The 23092-nt window shown below is 33.1% G+C and overlaps 1 protein-coding gene across 2 annotated transcripts in view; it reads right to left on the minus strand.

Annotated features, from left to right (window-relative positions):
• ROBO2 (roundabout guidance receptor 2) overlaps positions 1–23092 on the minus strand; it is a 633674-nt gene that overhangs the window by 51728 nt on the left and 558854 nt on the right. For both annotated transcript variants that reach the window (XM_027874186.1, XM_027874188.1), the window contains exons 17-20: positions 16781–16963; positions 8567–8609; positions 6934–7061; positions 2381–2662 (exon numbers count right to left, since the gene is read on the minus strand). In XM_027874186.1, the coding sequence (XP_027729987.1) occupies positions 2381–2662; positions 6934–7061; positions 8567–8609; positions 16781–16963 (636 nt within the window). The remainder of the gene's footprint in view (positions 1–2380; positions 2663–6933; positions 7062–8566; positions 8610–16780; positions 16964–23092) is intronic.

A 23092-nucleotide genomic window follows, 5' to 3' on the forward strand; every position in this document is an offset into this window, starting at 1 on the left:
TATATATATATATATATATATATATATATATATATATATATATATTTGGTGAGCTGACCTGGGAATGCTCCTCCAATTCCCTCTCTCTCATGATTCCCTAAGCCTCTGTTTTGGCTCCTTCTTTCTTCTTATAAAAAAGGAAGAAGTGGTCAGCATCCTTTGCTGAAAATAACTCCTGTACCTGTATGTTTAATTCTCTTCTCTTTCATCTCTTCTTTGATTTTGTTCTCACTGAAGATAGTGTAATCGCTCTCCCCTTTACTGCCAAAACATCTAGAATAAGTAACTTATGTTTGGTGCCTTCATTTCCTCACAATTTTAAATTCTTGTGATATAGTTTCTGTACCCACTATTCAACAAAATGGCTTCTTTTAAGTTCACTAGTGACCTCAACCCTAATTTAAAATATTTTTGCTTGTTGTTGGTGATCATTTTCTTTGACCTCTCTATGAGATTTTATACTGAGGATCACTATTTTTTTTTTAATACACTCTACTCCTCTGGCTTCTTTCATTTCCTTCCTAGACTTGTTCTTGATTTTCTCTGGACTTCAAAACCATGCCTTCTATATCCTGGAACTCCCTCCCACCCCGAGTTTGGAGTTTTTTTTTTCACCATGGAAGAGCTTACTATCTATGTTACTTGCTCACCTTGTTATATGCTCCATAATGCCTGCTCCCCTTTTCCCATTAGTTATTTCTTCCTGGAGTCTTCAGTCTGTGGAGGGGCCCACACTAACTACCCTCTCTTCCTATAATAATATATTTGAGGTTTTCTTCCAACCACCCTGCATCTTCTCTCTTTTTTGCTAATTTCTAGTCATCTTGTCACCACTTAAATGTGGATATATCCCAAAATTCTGTCCTTCCTTGGAGCTTTTCTTTATCTGCACATTTTTCCTAAGTTATCTCATCATCTATTCCAAAGGTTTCAATTATCACCTCTACATGAATGACCTAAATTTATACATCTTGTCTTATCATGTTCTCAGAGTAGTAGTACAAAAGTTTAGACCTGGATGCCTTGCCAGCAGCTCAAACTTGGGTTCCTGTCTTCTTCTGGCATACTTAAGAACAAAACACAATCTTACAGATTATCAGCTTTCTTTCTCTTACTGAAAAAAAAAATGCAGGTCTTTTGAAATTTTTGTGGGTTTTTGAAACCCATAAAACATTTAAAAAATGGAATGAATTTGAATAAGCATCTGTATTTAAAAAGTAAAGGAGGACTGCTAATATAAAATCAGTAGTACTTCAGTTATTTGTTGACATTGAATTTTAATTAAAAAAATAACCATTTTGTGAGGCTGAGCACAAGAACTTAAACTAAAACATAAAAATGAACAAAAAATAAATTGAACCATTTGGGAATTACTAGAAACAGGAATTGTAATAACCCTGAAATCTAATTCACAGTAGTCTTGCTGTAAGGTTGTCTTTGGGATGCATGCCGGGGAACTGTGACAGCATCTTATAACAATGTCCTCTTGATCTCCTGGTCATTGAAATCCTTTGGATAGGATCAAAAAACAAACCCAACATATATTGAAAAGTGTTAAAGTCAGAACCCTAGTGTTTTCATAAAAAAAAAAGATAATCTTGTACAGTTTGGATTAAATGAGGATAGTGTGGGATTTAAAAAACCAAAACCAAAACCATGATGCATGTTACTGAGTTACAATGTTATCATCACAGTAGTTAAAAGGATAAATGCCTGAGTATGGTAATGGTATTAACTGTAGTTGATGTAGTTATTGGTATTAACCATGTCAAACAATTTAACTTCTTCATTGTTATTAGCAATATAGGTTACAAGCCGCTGACAAACGCGCATTTCTCCTTATGTAATGGAACCAACCTGAGAGACTGCCACTCCTTTCTGAGCTGTTGTGGGAGCTGGTAGTGCTGAAATCCTGTGACTGGTTGTGTGGCATTCTATTAGACAATCCCTCAGCCATTCGGTAGTCAGGGATGTAAAGTAAGGCTAAGGGTTAAAGGGCAAAGGTCATAGTGGCATCATGTGATTAGTTCATAGCACAAGCCCATGCAGATCATGCAGTTAGCAAATTAGAAGCAAATGTCGTGAGACAGTGGAGAAATGGTGTTTTTTTTTTTAACCTATCCTGTCCTAATGAAAATACAGATGGGTGGCTGATTACATGAAAAAGAACTAAAAACATGGAAAGGCTAGGTTGAAGTGATGTGTAGTTGTGGTGGCAGTAGTGGTGGTGGTTGGGCAAAGTACTGTACACATGCCAGTTTAATTTTTTTTAAAGTAGTAAACCTGATAATGAATCACTGAGTCAAAGCACAAATGACTAGTTTCTAACTCATGCACAAATGATATTAGGTCCTGGGGAGTTAATAAGAAACTGACTCACCATTGTTACCTTTGTTTTGATCCGGAAGAGAATAACCAAATCCAATCAAGTCTGTTTTCTGCTGAATTGAACTTTTCCACTGAGGATCAGGCAGATCAACAGCCAATTCATGAATGCTGTTGGAGTGTAGGATCTGTGTGGTGGCATATGGTGTAGCTTGTGTTATTTGGCTTGAACTATTATAAGTCGTTTTGGTGGTGAAGTCAATGCTGCTATAAATGGCTCCATCAGAAAGCATAGTAGCTGTTTTATCTCCTTGGCCTGGCACTGGTGGCAGCACATCTGTGGTGAACATGGGGGAATAAAACAAATCAATGATGCACAAGGAGTCTGAAACTATGAGTATTTAAGATGAAAAATAAATGTGTCATTCTGCATGTTTGCATTTCAGCTGAGATGGTCTCCATGAGCCCATGAAGGGAAGATGATGTACAACCATCGCCGAGCTATCAGCATCTGTGACAGGGCTACCCCTTGTCCTTCATATCTCACTGCATAAAACCATCTCACTTCTCCCACCCATACCCTTCTCTCACTCCCTGCTGGTACTTTCAACCACGAAAATGAACTTTGGAATATTTCACAATTGAAGAATGTTTTCAATTGCTCATTCTGTGTCAGAACCAATAGAACTGTGGGGACCTTATGGAAATAATGGAAGGAGTGAATCTACAGATCATAGAATAAAACATTTCCTGTTACTTCCTCTCCAAAGACATGAAAGAATGGCAAAAAGATGTCTAATTCTTCAGAGTTAATTCTTTTCATATACATTTTTATTTTTAGGTTTTGCTTTCCAGTTATCTAATTTTAATCCAAAGCTGGGAAGCTGGAGGTAGTACTGTGGGTTTTTTTTTTTTTTTAACAAAGGAAAATTTTCATGAATAAGTTATTTTAGATTATAGCAGGATTTAACTACAGAAAGCAATCTCACTGATCAGGCAGCTAATATATACTATTGACTCTTCCAACTAGAGAATTACAGTTTCAAGTTGTAATACTGTTAGAGCAAAATCAAACCACAGAAACAACACTGAATATCAATCACTGCATTTGATCATTTTCTGTATCCTGAATCATTTTTACAGTGCATTTTGTAATTCAGATAAGCCACCTCTCTCCAGTAACTCTTCTTATTCTTCAAAGGAAAGCCATTTAAAGAAGTAAACACATGGCATGCTATATCTGGAATTTTACAATATTGGGATCAGAGAGAGATCAATAATTTCTGGTCAACAAGTTTTATAGTATTTCTTCCCAAAGCAATGTAGTTTCAGATTTCAAAATGACTCAAAATTGTTAACATTTTAATTGATCATGTTAATAAAATATATAAAAAGAAAGTAAATTTTCCCTGGCCCTAGATAAACACAGCTGCTTAATAGTGACTAGACCCTAGAAAGAGTTAAAGCAGCTTTGAAAAATGCTTGGATCCAAGAAGCAACCACTAAGCACCTGAATACTGTTACCATAAAAATCATTTCAATATAATTTGAAGAATTCTTCTTTGGTTAAAATCTATCACACTCCCCCCTTTTTTGGGGGGGAGTGGGAAGAGGAGAACTTCCTATCTCACCCAGGTTGGAAAAATAGCAGCTACTCATGGACCCAATTCCAAAAACTATTAGCAATGAAGCTTTAATCTGCTCCATTTTTCTAACCTGGGACAGTTTGCCATTAGTTAAGTAGGCTGCTGGCCCCTTGCTTCTGGGGCCTTGCCATATTGGTTCCAGACTTAGTGAAGGTATGAGATTAGCATCAGCCCTACTGCAGCTCACAACTCCCATACTCAAGCACTCCACTAGCCTCTGTCTCCTCAGTACCAGGAACTACAGGTCTGTGCCATCAGATACCCAGCCATGCCAGTTCCCCTGTTCTACAATGATATCTGCTGAGCTGATGGGACCAAGAAGGCATTTTAAATTTTTTAGAAGTCTGATACTATGATTTTAAACTAAATCAGTATTCTATACTTAAATTAAGAAGGCACTCCCATTAAATTATACTATAATAAATAAATAAATATTTATTTATAAATAAATAAATGATATTCTTGTTAATGTGGTAGGAGGCAGCAAAATATAATTGCTAGAAAACCAATATCAGACTCAGGAAAAAAACAGATTCAAATCTCACCTCTGACAGAGGTTGTGTGACCCCAAGCAACTTACTTAACCTTTGAGTCATCTAGGTAACTCTTTAAAACTGTAAGTTGCTGAATTCCTTATAACAATTAAAGTATAGGTCTAGTTCCTATCCCTATTATTTTTAAAGTGAAATAGTTTTAATTCATATCAATATCATATTTAAACAAACAGAATAAGGTTTAAAATAATATGAAATCCAAATAAAGGAAACATGTAGAATGGGTATTAAAATATCATTTTTAAAAATATCATTTTTATTGAGGAAACAATAAGCTCATATGTAAACATATACATATGGGTACATGCACACATACCACATGCATACATGGTAAATATGAGAATTATCTGGGGGGAGGCACTATCAGGTGGGAAGATTAGGATCAGTTAGAAATGTACAAGTGCACTACATAATCATCTACATAAAACAAATTTTTGGGCTGGTGTAGACTTCTCTGGTCCAAATTGTTATTTTCATCTCATTCTATTTATTGCACTGGCATTCCAGTTCAATGAACAAACAAAATTCATTATGTGCATGCCTTCAAGACAACATAGTTTATGCAGTCATGCACATAAGTTCTATCACTGCTCCACCCAGTGAATAATCTGTGGAGATTGATTGTCCTTAGCTTCTGGGTTAACAATGAGTACTAGTTATATAGCTGCGAACCCCCTTCCTTTGCCTAATAGGCCTGACTCTTCCAGTTCAAAATAAAGCACTAAACAAATAATGTGCATTTCTTACTCAAATTGTTAGCAATTTTGTTCAAGTCAAAAGACAGGACAGGAATTAGTTAAGCTCTTTTCTTCAAACTCTGGGCAATTTTTGTGCTCCAGTGGCATTAATGGGTTAAATAGATTGTCAGTTAACCTTGTTTTCTTGTTGACAAATTGAAACATATTAGTTCACAGATTCATATTTATGAGGACGAAGTAGAAGTAGGACTATGGGTGTGAGTTGGTTTCTTGTAAGTGTCAGTTCCTACAAATAACTGAGAATTAGAGAATTCTGAGTTGCTCTTTTGGCATATAGGAAATTGGATGGTGTCTGGAAATAGTTGAGAAAGCTAGGACTCATGCCTTTGATGACTTATTTGACTTGTGTTGGTCAATGCCTAGTACAGTGCCTTGAACATGGTTTTTAACTTAATAAATACTTATTGAATTGAACTGATCTTTTAATCAATCAGTAATGGCCAATCAGGTCACAAGTTTTTAAAAAGGGTACACAGTAGATGCAGGAAAACATTTTTGTAGTCATAATTATCACTAATGAAATACTTTGCAATGGAAAAAAGACTGGATAAAAATGGAAAAATTGTTTATTAAGATAGCTTCTCAGTGCTTTAATCTTCAGGTATTTATCATTGTCATGAAGAAGTCAACTTTAGGTACTATGTAAATGTGAACTATTCTTACTGTTTATGAGGATGGCAATGAAATTCTAGTTTAGCAAGGATAGCTAATGTAAAAAAATAGAAATATCTCAGTTAAGTTTTCTGTGAACAGCTTTCTTTCTTTCCTTTCTTTCTTTCTTTCTTTCTTTCACAAGTCAGTTTAGCCCTATAAAAGGGTGAAGGAAGTTCCAACATGACATTGGAAGAACCTGAGGAATAAGAGACATTGTCACTAAGGTACTTCTCTCATGGACAGACTAGTGTCCAGGATCAGATAAGGTTTGAACTACATAAAAGAGAAAAGGAACAGCCTTGTACTCAAGTTGAGAAGTCTAAGAGGTCAGTCAGTTAGTCAACTAGCATTTCTTAGTTGCCTACCATATATAAAGCACCATGCTAAGTGCAAGGGATACAAAGAAAGGCAAAAAATACTTCCTGTCCTTAGGGAGATTACATTCTAATGAGCTACAGCCCCACTTCTTTTTCTATGCCCTATGAGCAATAAATGTAATTTTGAAAGTCATTAATAATAATGATAATATGAAAAAGAAGCATTTATAAAGCACCTACTATGTGTGCTCTGTTCAGTACTATAGAAATATTATCTCATTTGATCCTCATAAGTAAACCTGGTAGGTAGGTGCCATTATCACCCCCATTTTACAACTGAGGAAACTGAAGCAAATAGGTTTCAAGTAACTTGTGTAAGGTCATTTAGCTATTAAGTGTCTGAGGAAGGACTTAAACTCAAGTTTTGACACCAGGCCCAGAACTTTTTGCACTGTACCACCTAGCTGCCTCATAACCTCTTATGTAATTTCTAATTTTAGAATTCTGATGGAGAAAGTAATAATGGTATTAACTAAATTGACACACATTCTATATCCAGTATTGTGAGAACATCATCATTAGCTAAGGAATACTTCTTAATAATGGGAAAAATATGACTAGAAAAATTCTTGGAAAGCCACAATTTAAAAGAAACTTAGCTTTGAAAAACATAACTCACCTCCACGACCAAAATTTCCAATGTCATTTGGCCCACTACTGCTATTGTTCACAGGTAAACTAGTAGCTGGCCATGAGTCTGCAAGCCAAGGATAACTGGGGTCACTGGCATCTAGTAACCCTGGTCGGCTGAAATGTGATGGAGGAAAAAAAAACAACTCAAGTTCAACAAGAAAATTGGAAATGTAAACATTAACTGAAAAGATGTTTTAATCACCTTTTTCCTATACTAAGAAATATTAAAAAGAGTTAACATTTTATTTTCTTTCAAATTAAAATTGTGTAGATTTTCAGAAATTAGAGGTCTTTAATAGTTCATTAGGAGTATATACAATTCAACATTTTTTTTTCAGAAGTGGAAGCATCATATGATCCTGCTAGCATTCAAAAAACTACATTTCCTGCCTTGAAACAGGTGGGAAGTTATGCCTTAGAAGAATCCTAAAATAAGACTGAATAATAAGTTCCCCTCTCAAGGGAACAATCATTCAAACTGACTGCTCAATATCAGTCATTTCCAGGACTTTGGCCTATTTTCTCACTTCACATCACAAATTGTGTCTGTTATCTACAGGCTGTTACCCCTTTTAGAAGCTCTCCCAGTTCTTGTAGAAACAAGCAGATTGCAGCAGAATTAATAGAAATTACTTATAGTTACAAAAACAGCAATAAACTTTCAAGTTTTTTTAAATCATAAAATACCAAATGAAATACCAAAATTCCCAATTGCAAAATACCAAAATGAAGATGCTGATATTTTTAAATGGATGAATGACTTCAAACTACCTAACCCAAAATTTGAGGATAACCGAGGAGGGAGCTTACTCTGGTGACACAGTTAACAATGGAAACCCTGTCTTGATATAAAAATAGGACCCTAATTGTTTTCCAACTTACTAGCATACTTCCAAAGAAATAGCAACATCCACAATTGTACTTTTTTTTTTTCCTGATAGACCCCTTCTGGCACAATCCCTAAGAGAAACATGTGTTTCTATGGAAACTGCAATAAGACGATCCAACAGCTTTTTTGCTGTACCCACTAGCTCTCATTAGGCCTAATCTCTTTTTGCTAAAATATTGATTGAATGGGAGATTGGAAGTTATTACCAGAGCCTAATTACAATCTCCATATTGAAAAAGAGAAAATAGATAAGGATATATGTGTTTATCAGGTTTTATCAATTTCAATTGAGTAACCAAAGTTGTGGAATCCAGGCCTATCAATCTATAGCCTATTCATCATCCATGAATCATTTATTTTGTGATCGATTATGTGTAATTGTTCACTCACAGCAATTTACCGAGAGCCAATAAGGAGTCTTAAACAACAGCAACTTCATTTGCTAATGTCTAATTAATGCAATAAACATCCTGCTAACAAATGAACACATTCCTTGTGATATTTACTACTAATTTCTCCTTGGGCATCTGGGAGATATGAAACATCTGGACTTGATTCCTCCAAAGTGCACAACAGATACAGCATTAAACCTTGTGGTAAGTCATTTAATTCCTTCTAGAATTCTCAGGCTTATAAGTGATCATTTATTACAATAATAGCCTTTTCTATGGAGTTTCTCTCTTCCTGATTAAAAATAAAATAGAATTAAAACAAAAGGTTTTTAGCATACCTTCCATTGCTCATTAGTCCTGCATCACCTCTTTGAAAAGTGACTGTTAAAAAAGAAAATCGTTAATAAAAATTATTATCAGTAACAAGTGCATTTTGATCCCTAGCTCTCAAGTTTCTGGAAGCTTTAACAAACTATAATCAACATAATTAAATATAGAGTAACAAATAAGATTCTGACTAAGGTCCTCAGTCCAATTAGTAAGTCATTTCAACACGAAATATATCATTTTTGAAATATATTTATTAACATAATAATATACTCAATAATATAATATGTCCCTTCAGAGCAAAGATAAATTTTAGTCAATGAGCTGAAATAAATTTAGATGTCAAAATTCATTATTCTCATATTCTTATATTTCTATGTTGATACAATCAGATACCATTATATCATAAAGTAGGATACCATTATAATATAATCAGTAATAATGATACAAAAATAATAATGCATCATAGCAATACAACAGGAATTGCAACAGACCATTTCAAACAGGTGATAAAAAAGTTAACTACTATATTTCTCATCATCAAAGTGAATGCTGAGGGAGTCGAGAACTGAGGTTTCATTTGTTTAAGGAACTCTCAGTGTGATAACTCCCTGTACTGATGCAGATTAGCAAGCAGAGAGTTGACTGTGAATACTTAAAGCTAAATTACATAGCTAGTTTGTGTCAGAGTCAGAATTTGAACTCTTTCTGACTCCAAATTCTTCAGAATTTGAAGTCTTCCTAACTCCAAATTCTTCAGAATTTGAAGTCTTTCTGACTCCAAGGTTAGTTCTCTATCTACTAGACCACACTCAATATTGGCCAATCAGAAATATTCGAAATCATGAGGATTTTTTTTCAGTCTTTGTCTGAAGTTTTTGTTGATATCAAACGTCCAATTTAACACTTTCAGAAGAGATGGGGTAGGTTCTGAAATGTGATTTGTTTCAACAATAAATCACTGTGAATTGTAGACCATACTGATTTCAACAACATCTAGCTGTCATGGAATACAAGTCCTTTCTTTCTAATTATGATCTTTCAGAATAATAAAACAACAAAGAAGAGCATTCCATAGAATTTACAGGTTGTGGATACTATTCAGGTCAATGGGTAAGTTAGGAGGATGCAAAGCCATCAGTCTATAAGTGATTTTCATATATGAGTACAAAAGTAAACATATTGGTATTTAAAGCAGAGATCATACAGAGATCATTCCAGAGGTAGGGGAAATCCCATTTTACGTTATGTGAAACTATGTATCCATTCTTTCTTAAATTGTAACATTGGAGCAAAATAACTAACTGCAAGTGAATATTGATTAATTTGCAAGATGTTAGAGACTAATGAAACTTTTGTAAATGGAATAATTTTGAATGAATGGAAGATTGTAGCTACTTAAAGAATCCATAACTTTTGTAACCAAATCATCACTTTTTTCTTAGAGTGAGATACTACCTACTTCAAGTTGCTACAAACACAATTTAATTTTTTAAAAGTTTCAATTTTTTTCACATTTAAGTTCTTTTTATTTGTATTATCAATGATTGTCCTATGGTAGTCATTTAATGAATTCTTGTTAATTAATTGGTTTATCTTCAAAAATAGTTATCATCTCTCTTGACAATGAGGCTAGGTAATACAAGAAAAAAAGACCCGTCATGGTATTAATGTATCAAGCAGGTCTACTAGAAACACATTTTTAATACTTCAAATCATGCTACCTTATCAATTTTTCAGGTAGCTTTAGGAGCTCATTGTAAAACAATACTGATTAAAATCAATTCTAACAGGACTGCTGATGACCTGCTCCCTGGGAAACATGCAACCCCTCATTTCCTATTTGACTTCTAACTGAATTTGCTTCAGAACCATGAGTCAACAGTATGGCTGGATCACATTTCATTGTATCTTTAAAAATAGTTAATCTGAAAAAGTTAATGAAGAAAAAAATTTGAGCAGTGAAGATTTTAAACCCCTGACTAAAAAAACAAAAACAAAAAAACACGTGAATAATACTCTATAGTTTTTTATCTGATGCATACTTCCTAGGTTGCTTTTTACTGGAATACCAAGTAATTGTTTCACCCTGATAAAGGTGAATAAGCTAATGCTTGGGTGTTATTGTGAATATGTAAATAGATAGTTGACTGACTACCTGAAACACAGTGTTAGGAAATGCATGAGTAGAAGCTAAGTAACTCCCACTAATTTGGATGCTCTTTTTTTCCCCTTACCAAACATTCAGTCACTGTCAAAGCAACAAATGGTACAAATGATACTGCAGTAAAGAAGTAAATGTGGACTAGGACAATAGAGGGATGTTAAATATTTATATTTACCTTTTAAAAACTAACCAACAGTAAGTTCTGTACAAAATTGATCTTTTCTATTTGTGGTGACTAAGAATATGAAACTTTAGTGAAGAGAAAATATCATTCTTAAACACTTAGCTCAACTGGTTCTTGGACAACAGATAGACAATTTGCTGCCATGTCTTTTCTCAAACCCTTTCCAAATAGGAAGGACCTGAAAGAGCATGTGTTTTTCTGCCATAGCCTTCAAGACTATGTTTACCTATGTTTGCCTCTGTGCAAACAATGCCCGTCAGAGCCTGGCCAAATAGAAAGAAGGTTCATCATCAAGTTGGCAAAAGGGTGATGATGTTTTTGACAATCCATGAAGACAGATTGTTAAGGTATTTGGAGGAAAGAGACTGCATATGTTGAGGAAGTATGTGATCTGATGAAATACTTTTCTTTAGAACATAGACTTCTACACTGAGTTGCACGTTTAAAAACATTTTAATCCAATCTTCTCTACTTGTTTTCTGTTCTAAGAGGGTTAGAGCTAAGAATATGTTGTAGACTGAACCACACTGAGAGACTTTAAATAACTTCATGTCAATTTAATATTAGTGGCTTTAATTCTGTATATAACCAAAAAAGTGGAAGAAAACAATATAGCACAGCTTTGGACAGTCTTGTCTAGAATAAACCGATTTGTACATCTGAGAACCATCCTCCTTAAGTACTTTTATTTCAATTACATGCTAGAAAGTTATGGTGTTAAAAGAAAAGAAAATAAGGAGGGAGAAGGGAATGATTCTGATCATCTTGTAGCAACCATGAATTTGACACAGGAAAGCTCGGAATAACCAGTAAGTATTTTAAGACATTCTTGAATGTTTGCATCTAAGCATGATATCCTCCTACGTGAAAGAGTCCTAAAAATGTTAGTATTTTCTCCCTGTTGAAATTAGTTTGTGTTACTTTATATATACTTTGCATTTTTTAGTGGTACACAATTTATAAATCCTCAATAGAATGCAAGTTCTTTGAGAGCAGGAATTGTTTTATTTTTATATTTGTCTCTCCAATACCTAACCTAGTATCATGCATCTTATAGGCATTTAATAAATATTTGTTTAATTGGTGGGAAGAAAGTTGAATTTTAGAGATGAATACTTTAATAACTTTAGAGGAAAAAAGTTTAGAAAACACCAGATGATGAGGACTACATAGAACACCATGGTTATCATAATCCAGAATGTTTTAAATACACTAAATTTGAGGATATTACTGCATTTTTTTTTCTGGGGCATTTAAGTCAAAGAGCTTTTGCAAGTTTATATCATACATGAAGTACCCACACTATTATCTGACAGGGTTAATACTAATCACATGCCCACTAGAACTGGAAAACACAAATATATTGTAAATTGACATTTTGAGGCCAGGAAGCTCTCTGTGTGCCTATCTCTAGTAAACCACATTTTCCTACCACAAATCAAAACTTTAATGTTGCCAGCCAGTCCTCATTCCTTTTTCTGATAAGCTGTTTCTCAAATATGACTGTAGATTAATCCTCTTTTAATAAGCATTAACTCAGACTAGATAATCAGTGTATAAAAATTCCATCAAATCTTTTGGCTGCTTTTGGATGATTCTGTCGAATAATTTATACTTCAGCAGTATTAAGACCTGTGCATGAAATGCTTAGAATTTTATAATTTCCTCTCTAATTTTAATTTGTTTATATTGACTCAGTTCACAAAATCCATAATCCCTAAGGGTAACACACACTAAGTAAACATTCACTTGCTCACAGGTGGAAATACAATTACTTTCAACATTCAGCTGATGGCTTATGCATATGCTTTCATAAAGTGGTGACAGTTTAGTAAATATCAGAATCCACATGAAAGATACATGTATTCAAATTTCTCCTCCCCTATGTACATTTATGCTGCATTTATCATTCAACAGGTTTATTTATTTATTTATTTATATATGACAAATTTTTCTCCTTGCTTCACAAGTCATCTCATTTCTTTTTTACAGTCTCTTCCCACATCTCCATGTCTCTAATAGTTACTAATGTTATTAATTTCTGCACAAGTCAGGAAACTAATATGTAGTACCTGAATTTTCAATAAAAAGAGCAATAGCAAAACCCCATCCCCTAGTGGTCCTGGGAAAATGGAAAGAGCCCCCATATTCTATGGGAAGGCAGCGATACCTGTTTTGTTCGAGCTCCCCTTCTCTGTGCCACGTGCAAACCTGCCGTGCATATTTGTATCTGAGGAATTTGAGTAGAGGGTGAACATGAAAAAACAGGATGTTAGTGTATAATGCAGCCTTCAGGTAATCTCTTATCTTTGGGTGGCTAAAAAGTATAACACTTTTGGGCCAAATTCTCCTCCCAAGTCATTAAAATGCATAATCATGCACAAGAAACTTGATAGTTGCCTGGGTACAAAAGTTTTAATCAGCTGTCATTCTGCCATGTGTGGTGCATGTATATGTATCTTTAAATTCTCAGATACCTAAAAGGGAAAGCTTAAAACCAAATAACAGCTTTTAAATTTTCATTCAAGTGCAATCTAAAACAATGTAATTGCTATTAAATGTAGCAAGGTTTTAATCAACTGTCATTCTCCTGTGTGTGTGCACTTAGATGTGTTGTTTTATATACCTGATACCTAAAAGGAAAATCTCAAAACTGAATAATAGCTTTTGAGTTTTCATTCAAGTGCAACTAAAAACAATTTATTTTTAAATATAGCTAGGGTTGGGAGGTTAAGTAAGGAACTACCAAAGTCTAGCAATTTGAAGGGTATTTATCAGGAGTTACTGTGACCCCAAATATATTTCCCTTCTGATGTTGAAAGTGGGAGACAAGAAAGAGAAATGGGTCTGGGTTTCTGAAGACCAAATGAACCTGTTTCATTTTTTTTTATGTAAAACACTGCTTATCATTTACTACAAAAGGGACAAAAATTATAACTCTTCAGGTGACTATACAGTGTGAGATATTTTAACCCAATGCTAATTTTAACCTATATCTTGTAGAACAAACTGATGTACAAAATCAAGCTTTGAATTCAAATTTTTAAAAAATACTTTATTTCTTTAATTAATTAATGTGCTGATCCCATAGTAAAGTTGTTGTTCATAATCAAATTATATAATCAGCATAGGAGCAAAATTATATATAAATATACATACATTTATAAAAGAACAAAAACTTTTAAATTTTTTTCTGAGAGGAGTAACATCAAAATCTCTCCATTGAACATACTATGTAGAAATGGAAATGTCCACCTAGTTCCAATCTTTCTAAAATTTGGAAGGAATGTACGTGTAATTGGCTTTGCTTTAGCTTCCAAGGCACTTTTTCCTTAAGAAAACATCTCAAAAATAGGACTAACACTAACAGTTCTGATTTTCCAAAAGTATTTGTTGCATACTATAGAAGATAAATCTTGCAATATCTGTATGATGTATAAATCCATGAAAGTGAATGGAATTGTCAGCAAGACCAACACTATATTTAGGACATAATGAAAAACTTTTTGTTCCTTTAAAAAAATTACATTATCCAATTTGTATAATGGAAGAAATACAAAAATGTGTACAAAGAGAAGATGAGAACTTGCGTAGATCATTCCTTTGTGGGAAATAGTTGAAGATCAGAAGTGGATATATATTCTTTATTTTCAGAAAATAGGGTTTGAGGAGGCAAATATGTCTTAAGGAAAACTTTAGTCCTTCTAAGTAATATGCAAATCTTTTTGGAAAAAGATTAGAATAGATAAAATGAACTATCAATGAAGAATGATAATTTTTTGGGGGGAGGAGGACTTCTGTTAGTGTTATTGTTCTGAGATACTGAAAAAAGTATCTGAAACTTATTGCTCAAGGAAGTTCTTCTTGATTTGGAATTCCTATTTCTAGAATATTTAATCCTGTATTCAGGCATACTATCTTTATGACAAAAAAAGATTCACAAATATATACAAGATAATTCTACAGATTGTTACAAGAGAGGAATTTGACCCTTTGTAAAAAAAGAAAAAAATTCCCCCAAACCAAAGCAAAACAAAATAAACAAAAAACCCCACCCTATTTGCCATAGTTATTAGCTTACCAAAAGCATTGGCCTAATAACTGTCAAACTATTTTGATTAAAAGGATTTGAGTTAATAAATGAATCAACAGATGAATAATACGCCAGTTAAAGATGATGTGAGTCTAAATAATGGCACATTTAAAGTTTTCTTTAAGTAATTAGTATATGTCTCATTATTATTATTATTATCAATGATGAAGAGTAAAACTAAATCTTCCTCAATTTAGTGTTTCTTATTATTAAGTAATTTATAGGAATATAAAGTCAAATGGATGAAATGGAATATGACTGAAGAAACACATGGATTGATGGACAGTACCTGCAGGGGTGAAGGTGAAGGACTGGACTGCAAAACAAGAAGGCAAACATCATGAGTTACAGATTCTGTCACCAATCACTAACTGCTGGGCACTTGTTTCTTTAAGAATCCCCCATTTATGATGTGTTACTAGAATCAGTTTAAACAATGGAGCTTTATGAGCTAGTCAGTCAGCAGCCAATGAGAAACAAAAATGGCAGAAGGATGATTAGTTACATTTTATGGTGTTTGGCTTTAAGTTTAAATGGATGTGCTATGATACTTATTTTAAATGTCAGAACAAATTCAAACATAATAACTATGTTCTTTCTTTTGTTAAATATTTGCTTTTACAAATGGATATTTACAATATTATGTTCTAAATATTTTGTTAAGAATAGTTAAGTGTTGTCAACTGTGTAATAAAGAATACATTCAACAATGGACCTATTCCTTGAATTTTAATGAATGTTAGAGCCTACTCACAAAAATATGCTGTGCCAGTTTACTCACAGATAACAAAATGTCTTACTAACATAGTAAAATATTTAGTCTATGCTACCAAAAGTTACAACAGTGAGGTGTGGTAGGAAGTCCTGGAATGAAAGTTAGTATTCATGAATTCTAGTAATAGCTCTATCACTTTCTGGGTAACTTTGGATACATGTTATGGACAAAGTTCTGTTTAGTTCTAAGATTCTATAACTTCTATGAATTTGTTCTAAATCAAACATTTTATTAAATTTGATCAAATATTTATCTATCCTGATGAACATCATGTCAATATATACACATTTAATTAAAAGTTTTTCTTCTATTTTTTTTTTAAATGATTGTGATGCTCTCAGGGTCCTACAGAAAATAAATCAGTGGGTATTTTAGTAAAATTGTTAGTGACCAAGATTATCTGATAACAGCATATTATCTTGAATCATTCTGTATATTTTTCCTCTAGGAATTATTTTTAAGCAGCCATTTGAACTCCTTCAAAATCTACCCCCCCTTTTTATTTTGTTTAAAGGGTAAAGTATTTTTGCAATTAGATATTTTGTGGGCAATTTGGATTAAGTTCCTATTCTCAAATAGGAAATGTTCCAGTTATTTATATAAAATTTTGAAAACTTTTTTAAAAGAGAGAAATATGTGTTTCAGAAATTCTCTTTCAAATGTGGCCCTCAGAGTCACATGTTCAGTAACATTCAAAAGGGTTGTTACCCTTGTTGTAGTTACTGCACTGCACAAATGAATCAAAGAAATAGCTAAGCATTCTATGGTGATGTTTATGATCTGTTTCCAATCTGAACAAAGCCATAGTCTCATGATAATGATTTGATGTGTGTTGAGTAATGCAGTACAGCACTGTGACAGTACATTTCCAACAATATACTTTCAGAACAGATAAACCAAGAATATTCATTAATTCCATTCCTAAATAATTCTCTTTCTCATACTTTTGTGTCTGGGGATTTTCTGCCAGTATACCATCAATTTGTAATGAGAAATAGCTCCTTACCAGCATAATTGCTGAGTCCCTTTCTCTTCTTTCTGCGCCAATACAACCAGATGCTGAAACCCATCAGAATTACCCAGCATGCACCTCCAATACCAGCTATAAAGGCTGGTTGCTTCACGACATCTGTTATTTGCTCAGTTATGCTGTTGTTATTTTCAGTGATGACAACTTCATTACGTCCCCCTTAGTTGGAAAAAGAAGAATTAAAGACAAACATCAAGACACTGAATAGGTATACTTATACACAAATATATCCAAGAGGACATATACAATCTCTTAAGATTAATTCTTGTTTCTTGTTGTGTTTATTTTTTGCTTAAGGCCATAACAATTTCATAATTGGTACATTTTATATAATTGACAGGAATATACAATTAAACACATATCAAAACATGTATTAGAGTCTAAAAAATTCAGCAACCTTCAGTAAGGTCACATTATTTCTAAAAGTGATGAAATAGCAAGAGACACTGAAGAATAAAATTTATCACAGGGTAATAATTGTGTAGATATTTCCTCTGCTTGTTTGGCCTGACACTTTGTCCAGATTCACATATTTAAAATCTATGGTTATACTTGATATCATGTTGTTTCCTTTTTTATCTGTAGCTGTTGCTAAAAAAATGTGAAATCACACATATTTTGTTAGAAATCAGCCCTGGGACAGGCAGTGAAAAGTCAAGGAGTAAGAGACAGAGTGTCCTGTGAGAGGAAGAGCAGGAAGGCTAGTGCTGCTAGATCCTAAAGTTGAGGGGAAAAAAGTGTAAAAAGATTGGAAAGACAGGAAGTCTTTAGGTTGTGAAAGGTTTTGAATGCCAAACAAAAGATTTGATCCTGGAAATAATAAGAAGCCACTAGAGTTTGAGTAGGGGGTATGTGTGACATAGACTAGCACTTTAGGAAAATCTCTTTGGCAGCTGAGTGAAGTATAGATTGGAGGAAGCCAAATATAGTCAAAGTCTATATTTAAGATACATAAAGAGATTCCACTTCTCAGAACATATTTAAAGCAAGAATAGATTAAGATTCTACAACCGGGAGTCTTCCTTCATTGCTCACCCAGGTAAATTGTGGACTTCTCTTCCATGCCCCTGCACTAGGTACCTTCATTACGTATTTCCCTTTACTGTTTCTTTTATGTGTTGTAACATAAGTTCCTTGAGACTGAGGGCAATCTTTCTTTTTGTTTGTATTTGTATTCCCAGTGCTTAGCACGATGATTATTGAATGACTGACTGGCAAACATTTTAAATTAACATTATGATTTCTGAATTATTCAGACAGCTTCAAGGACTTGACTTATTTCATATCCAAAGGTATCAACAGCAGCTAGTATTATATAACGCTTTAAGCTTTGCAAAGCACTTTACAAATATCTCATTTTATCCTCCCTATAACCCTGAAAGGTAGGTGTCATAAGCGTCTCTGAAATAAGTCTATTCTTTTCCTAGAAGCTCTTCATTTACAAACTTGAGAAAACAAAATCAGGTTCCCTTAGATTAGATGATGTCAAGAGTCAACTTGTTTTTTTCTCTATCTATCCGCAATTATCAAATGTATGTGTATCATTAACCAGTTATCTATATGCTACAAGAATCATACATATCTAATGCTTTCATTAGATAAACATTGCACTACTTAGGAGAATATAAATTTACCCCCAAAAGAAACACAATTGTTTGTGAGAAATTAGCAGCAAAAAGCACATTTGATATGTATTTAATCTGAGATATATATGCATGACTCAAAGTGTATTCATTTTTCATATATTGCAGGTGTTTCTTTAACAATGCTGTCAGTTCAACTAATTAGAGCACAGACAAGGGATGTGTGTGACCTATAATGCTCCATTGTTCCAGCAGACAAAAATATAATGAAATAGATTGTCTTCCTCCCATTGGAGCCTAATGAAGAACAAAACTAATTTATTGGACCCCATATTAATTAGGTACATCAGATTTGATTGTACTTATTACTGTGAAAGTTTGCAGCTGTTCTGTATATGATACCAACTATATAGCATGAGCATGAAAGAAGCAAATGATTAGAGAATAATAACTATATTATTAACTAGCATAATTGCAAATATATTTTCTTAAATACCCCACTTGAATCCTGTTGTCTAGAATATTTATTGTATTCATGTATGCAAATATGCATGATCATATTTATGTCACTATGAAACAAAGAACAATTAAAAATAATTTCATTTCCTTATGCAAAAATCACCATAAGAAAGGATGACTGGGACCGAAAAGCTTTTCATTGCTTGTAATAACAGGTAACTAGTTATATGTTGAAGTATATGATATTTCAATGAAGAGATTCATCATTGGCAATGATCAATAAGGAATCTAACTAAAGGAAAAGGGAATATGTGATTTGTGAAGTGAAAATCAAAAAGAAAATGGGAATTAGATCTTACTAAGTTACTCTTCATCTATTGAATAATAAGTAAGTATATGCAGGGCTTCCAGACAAGTTTATTATAATAGAAATTTTGGAATTACTAAGGAAACAATTAAATTCCTTCTTTAGTAAAACAATGCCCAAGGAACAAGAAGTTTTCATTATCAAAATGTGATTATATTTTTTTTCTTTATTTCAAATGTCATAATATTGTTTTCTACACTAATATCTTTGGTGAGACATACTACCATTTTAGTTCATAATGAGAATAAAATTTATGGGACATTTCTAGTTTCTCAGGGAAAAAAATTAATAAATTCAAAGTCACATTTCCAATACAAAGTTAATATTCTTTAACAGAAATACCTATTCAAATGAATTTTAGTACTCATTAATATGAGTAGAATCTTGTTAAAATATGTCATCTAATAGCAAGCTCTGATAAGGATGGTGCTATAGGAAACATTTTTAGCGTAATAATGAAGTGAATAATTTAAAATGAAAACAAGGCTGTTACCTCTCATGTACCAAGAACAGTACACAAACTTAAATATACTCCTTAAGGCTAAACTAATTGTCCAACAATGTAACAATTCCACACGCTCAAATTCACTGGAATCACACATAATTTAGATATATGACATTTTGGATTGTTCAGAGAAATATCTCAGAGTCAAATTATTGTGAAAATTGGAAGAAATAATCCTCTTATTGGACAGGAGACAAGAAGTCAAGTAAATACAGCATGACATTGGACAATTTTCCTTTAAGAAATTGAGCAGTGTAAAGTAGAAACTTATGTTTAAAAAAAATGACCACAATGCAAGGATCTAAAACAACTCCAAAAGACTCATGATGGAAAATATTATCCATATCCAGAGAAAGAATTATGGAGTCTGAATGCAGACTGAAGCATACTATTTGCTCTCTGTCTTTCTTTTTTTTTTCCTTTCTCGTGGTTCCTTCCATTCATTCTAATTCTTCTTTACAACATGATTAATGCCAAAATATATTTAATAAGAATGTATATGTAGAACCTATATCAGATTGCATGCTGTCTTGGGGAGCGGGGAGGGAAGGGAGGTAGAGAAAATTGGAAACACAAAAGCTTATGAAAGTGAATGTGGAAAACTAAAAATAACTTAATTAATTGAAAAAAGAAAACAAATGACCAAATAAATATATGAAGTTATATTAGAACTAGATCTAAAGGGAAAGAATCAACTTCATAGTTCATACTTTGTTTACAAGTGAGAGCTTTTGGGAAATTCATTATTTTAAACTTTTTTTAATTACTTAGAAGGCTTATGGGAAAAAAGTACACATAAGAAGCTTATTGTATATTCAACATTACTAACAACGACTGACTTTTTGATTCATTTGAATTGGCTGTCATCTTTTCCTAAATTCATTACATAATTGCTTTATCATGACTGCTATGATCTGTATTTAATTTTATTGTATAAATATAAATTTCTCTTTGCTTATAAGCTTCAAATACCCTGAAATGCTTTAAACTCAAGTAGAGAGGGCAGATACTGAAAGGCTTCCATATGCTTGGATAAGTGCACCTATTACTAAGGGATGATAGGAAAGAACTTAAATGATGTCAAAGGCATTAGACAACTATTTTACAATCAGCATGATGTCATAAGAGTCAAGATGAGATATATTTAAATAATATCAATCTTACCTAAATATATTTAATTTATCTCAGGTAAATTATTTGAGATATGCTTGTATTCCTTTTTTCCATCCGATTTATGTTTCAAAAAAATTTCAAAATGGTAAAATTACAAAGTTTTCCCTTGGATCAAGAAATTAATTCCATCTGAGAATAACTAACTAAGAACAGGCAGACATTTCAAACAAAAGTTTCATCACCAACTTTTCTCTTGTTTAAACTTAGGAAATTATTATTTGGCAGAAAGGAACCCTTTTCCTGAGAATACATGAGAAACACTGTTTCACATGTTTAACAAATCTTTAGATTTTGGACAAAGGGAGCAGTAGCAGAATAACAGAGTAATATTTTAATTACCTTAGCAAAGCAAAAGGGGGGATTTAATTTGTAGTTCTAGAAATCTGTCAACATGTCTGTCTTCCAAAAGAGAGGTGCAGAATGAAGACAGGTTTCTAGATAGTATAATCTAGAAGTGAAGAAGCTGAAGTCAAGAAGATATGAAATCAAAAGAGAGTGCAGGCTTTTAATAGCTGTGTGACTTTGGGCAAGTTCCTTAACCTCTATCTGCCTAAATTACTCTATCTGCCTAAATTCTTTCATCTGTAAAATGGGGATAATAATTGCACCTATTTCCCAGGTTTATTGTGAGGACCAAAATAGATAGTATATAAGTGCCTTGTAAATCTTAAAGCATTAAATAAATACTAGATATTATTTTCATTATTAATAACATCAACAATAATAAAACTGAGAAGTTATTCCTTTATGGGAATTATTACTGTTGTTGATGTAGTTTTATTAAAATTAATAACTTTATTTATATACAATTATTTTAATAATTTAAACATACTATATGTTCAATATTATTTTAATTTTATTTTACTTTATTATTACTGTTGCTGTTGATAACAACAAAAATGATAATAAAGTTCTCTATGTCTCATTATTGTATGGAAACTGTATGGATATAGGATAGTGTAAATTCTAATCCTGTTGAAAAGACTTCAAAATTGTGTCTTCTTTTTAAAGACCAACTTAGTTAAGTATAGAGAGCTTCTTCATCATTCTCTTGGTGATAGACTCTTCTGGCACAGCAAACCATGCAACAAAGAAAAATACAAAACAAGCATTATACCTGTGTGACCTCCACTGGTTTCTTGGTGATTATAGCAGTGTGGTAGAAATGAGACACATTTTACCAAAAACATTAACATAACTGTTATAATCTAAAGGTGAAATATTTTTTCTTATTACCAGTATCTAATATTATTAGAAGAAATCAGCTCACAACTCACATCTAGGATGATACCTAGACTCATCACTATCTCTCACACTCTCCACATCTAATTTGTTAGTCAAGGCCTGTTGATTTTACCTTTGCAGCATCTCTCAAATACATCTCCTATCCTCTGACAAAGTCTCCTGGTGCAGGCCTCATCATTTCACATCCGGACTACTGTAATAGCCTGCTGGTGGGTCTGCCTGCCTCAAATCTCTCCCCATTCCAAACCATCATCCATTTAGCCATGAAAGTGATTAACCTAAAGCACAGGTCTGACTGTGCCACCCCTCTTCTCAATAAACTCCAGTGGCTCCCTATTGCTTCCACAATTATATAAAAAATACTCTGTTTGGCTTGAAAGCCCTTTATTACTAACTAGTTTCTTCCTACTTTGTCAGTCATACCTTACTCCCTATCATGTAGTCTTCAGTTCAGTGACACTGGCCTCCTTGCTGTTCCATGAACAAGGTACTTCATTTCCTGTCTCAGGGCATTTCCTGTGGCTGTCTCCCATGCCTTGAATATTCTCTCTCTTCATCTTTAACTACTGGTTTTCCTGGCTTCCTTTAAGAGCCAACCAAAATCCCATCTTCTTCAGGAAGTCTTTCCCAATCTCTCTTTATTCTAAGCCTTCCTTTCAATTATTTCCTATTTATCCTTAATATAGTTTGCATTTACATATTTTTTGCTTGTTGTCCACCTTATTGGAATGTGAGCTTCTTGAGGGCAGAGATTGTCTTTTGCCTATTTTTGCATACACAGAGCTTAGCACAATGTCTGCAACACAGTAGGTACTTAATAAATGATTGATATTTCTTAATTTCTTAATAAATTTGTGATATTTCTACAGAACATTCAATCAACTTGGCTACATGATCTGTATATATGATATGTTTTAGAGAGTAAAACTCACCAAATTAGTTTTGAAAGGAAGTTC

Source organism: Vombatus ursinus, unplaced genomic scaffold (assembly GCF_900497805.2).
Source record: "Vombatus ursinus unplaced genomic scaffold, bare-nosed wombat genome assembly UNPS02014805.1, whole genome shotgun sequence".
NCBI lineage: Eukaryota > Metazoa > Chordata > Mammalia > Diprotodontia > Vombatidae > Vombatus > Vombatus ursinus.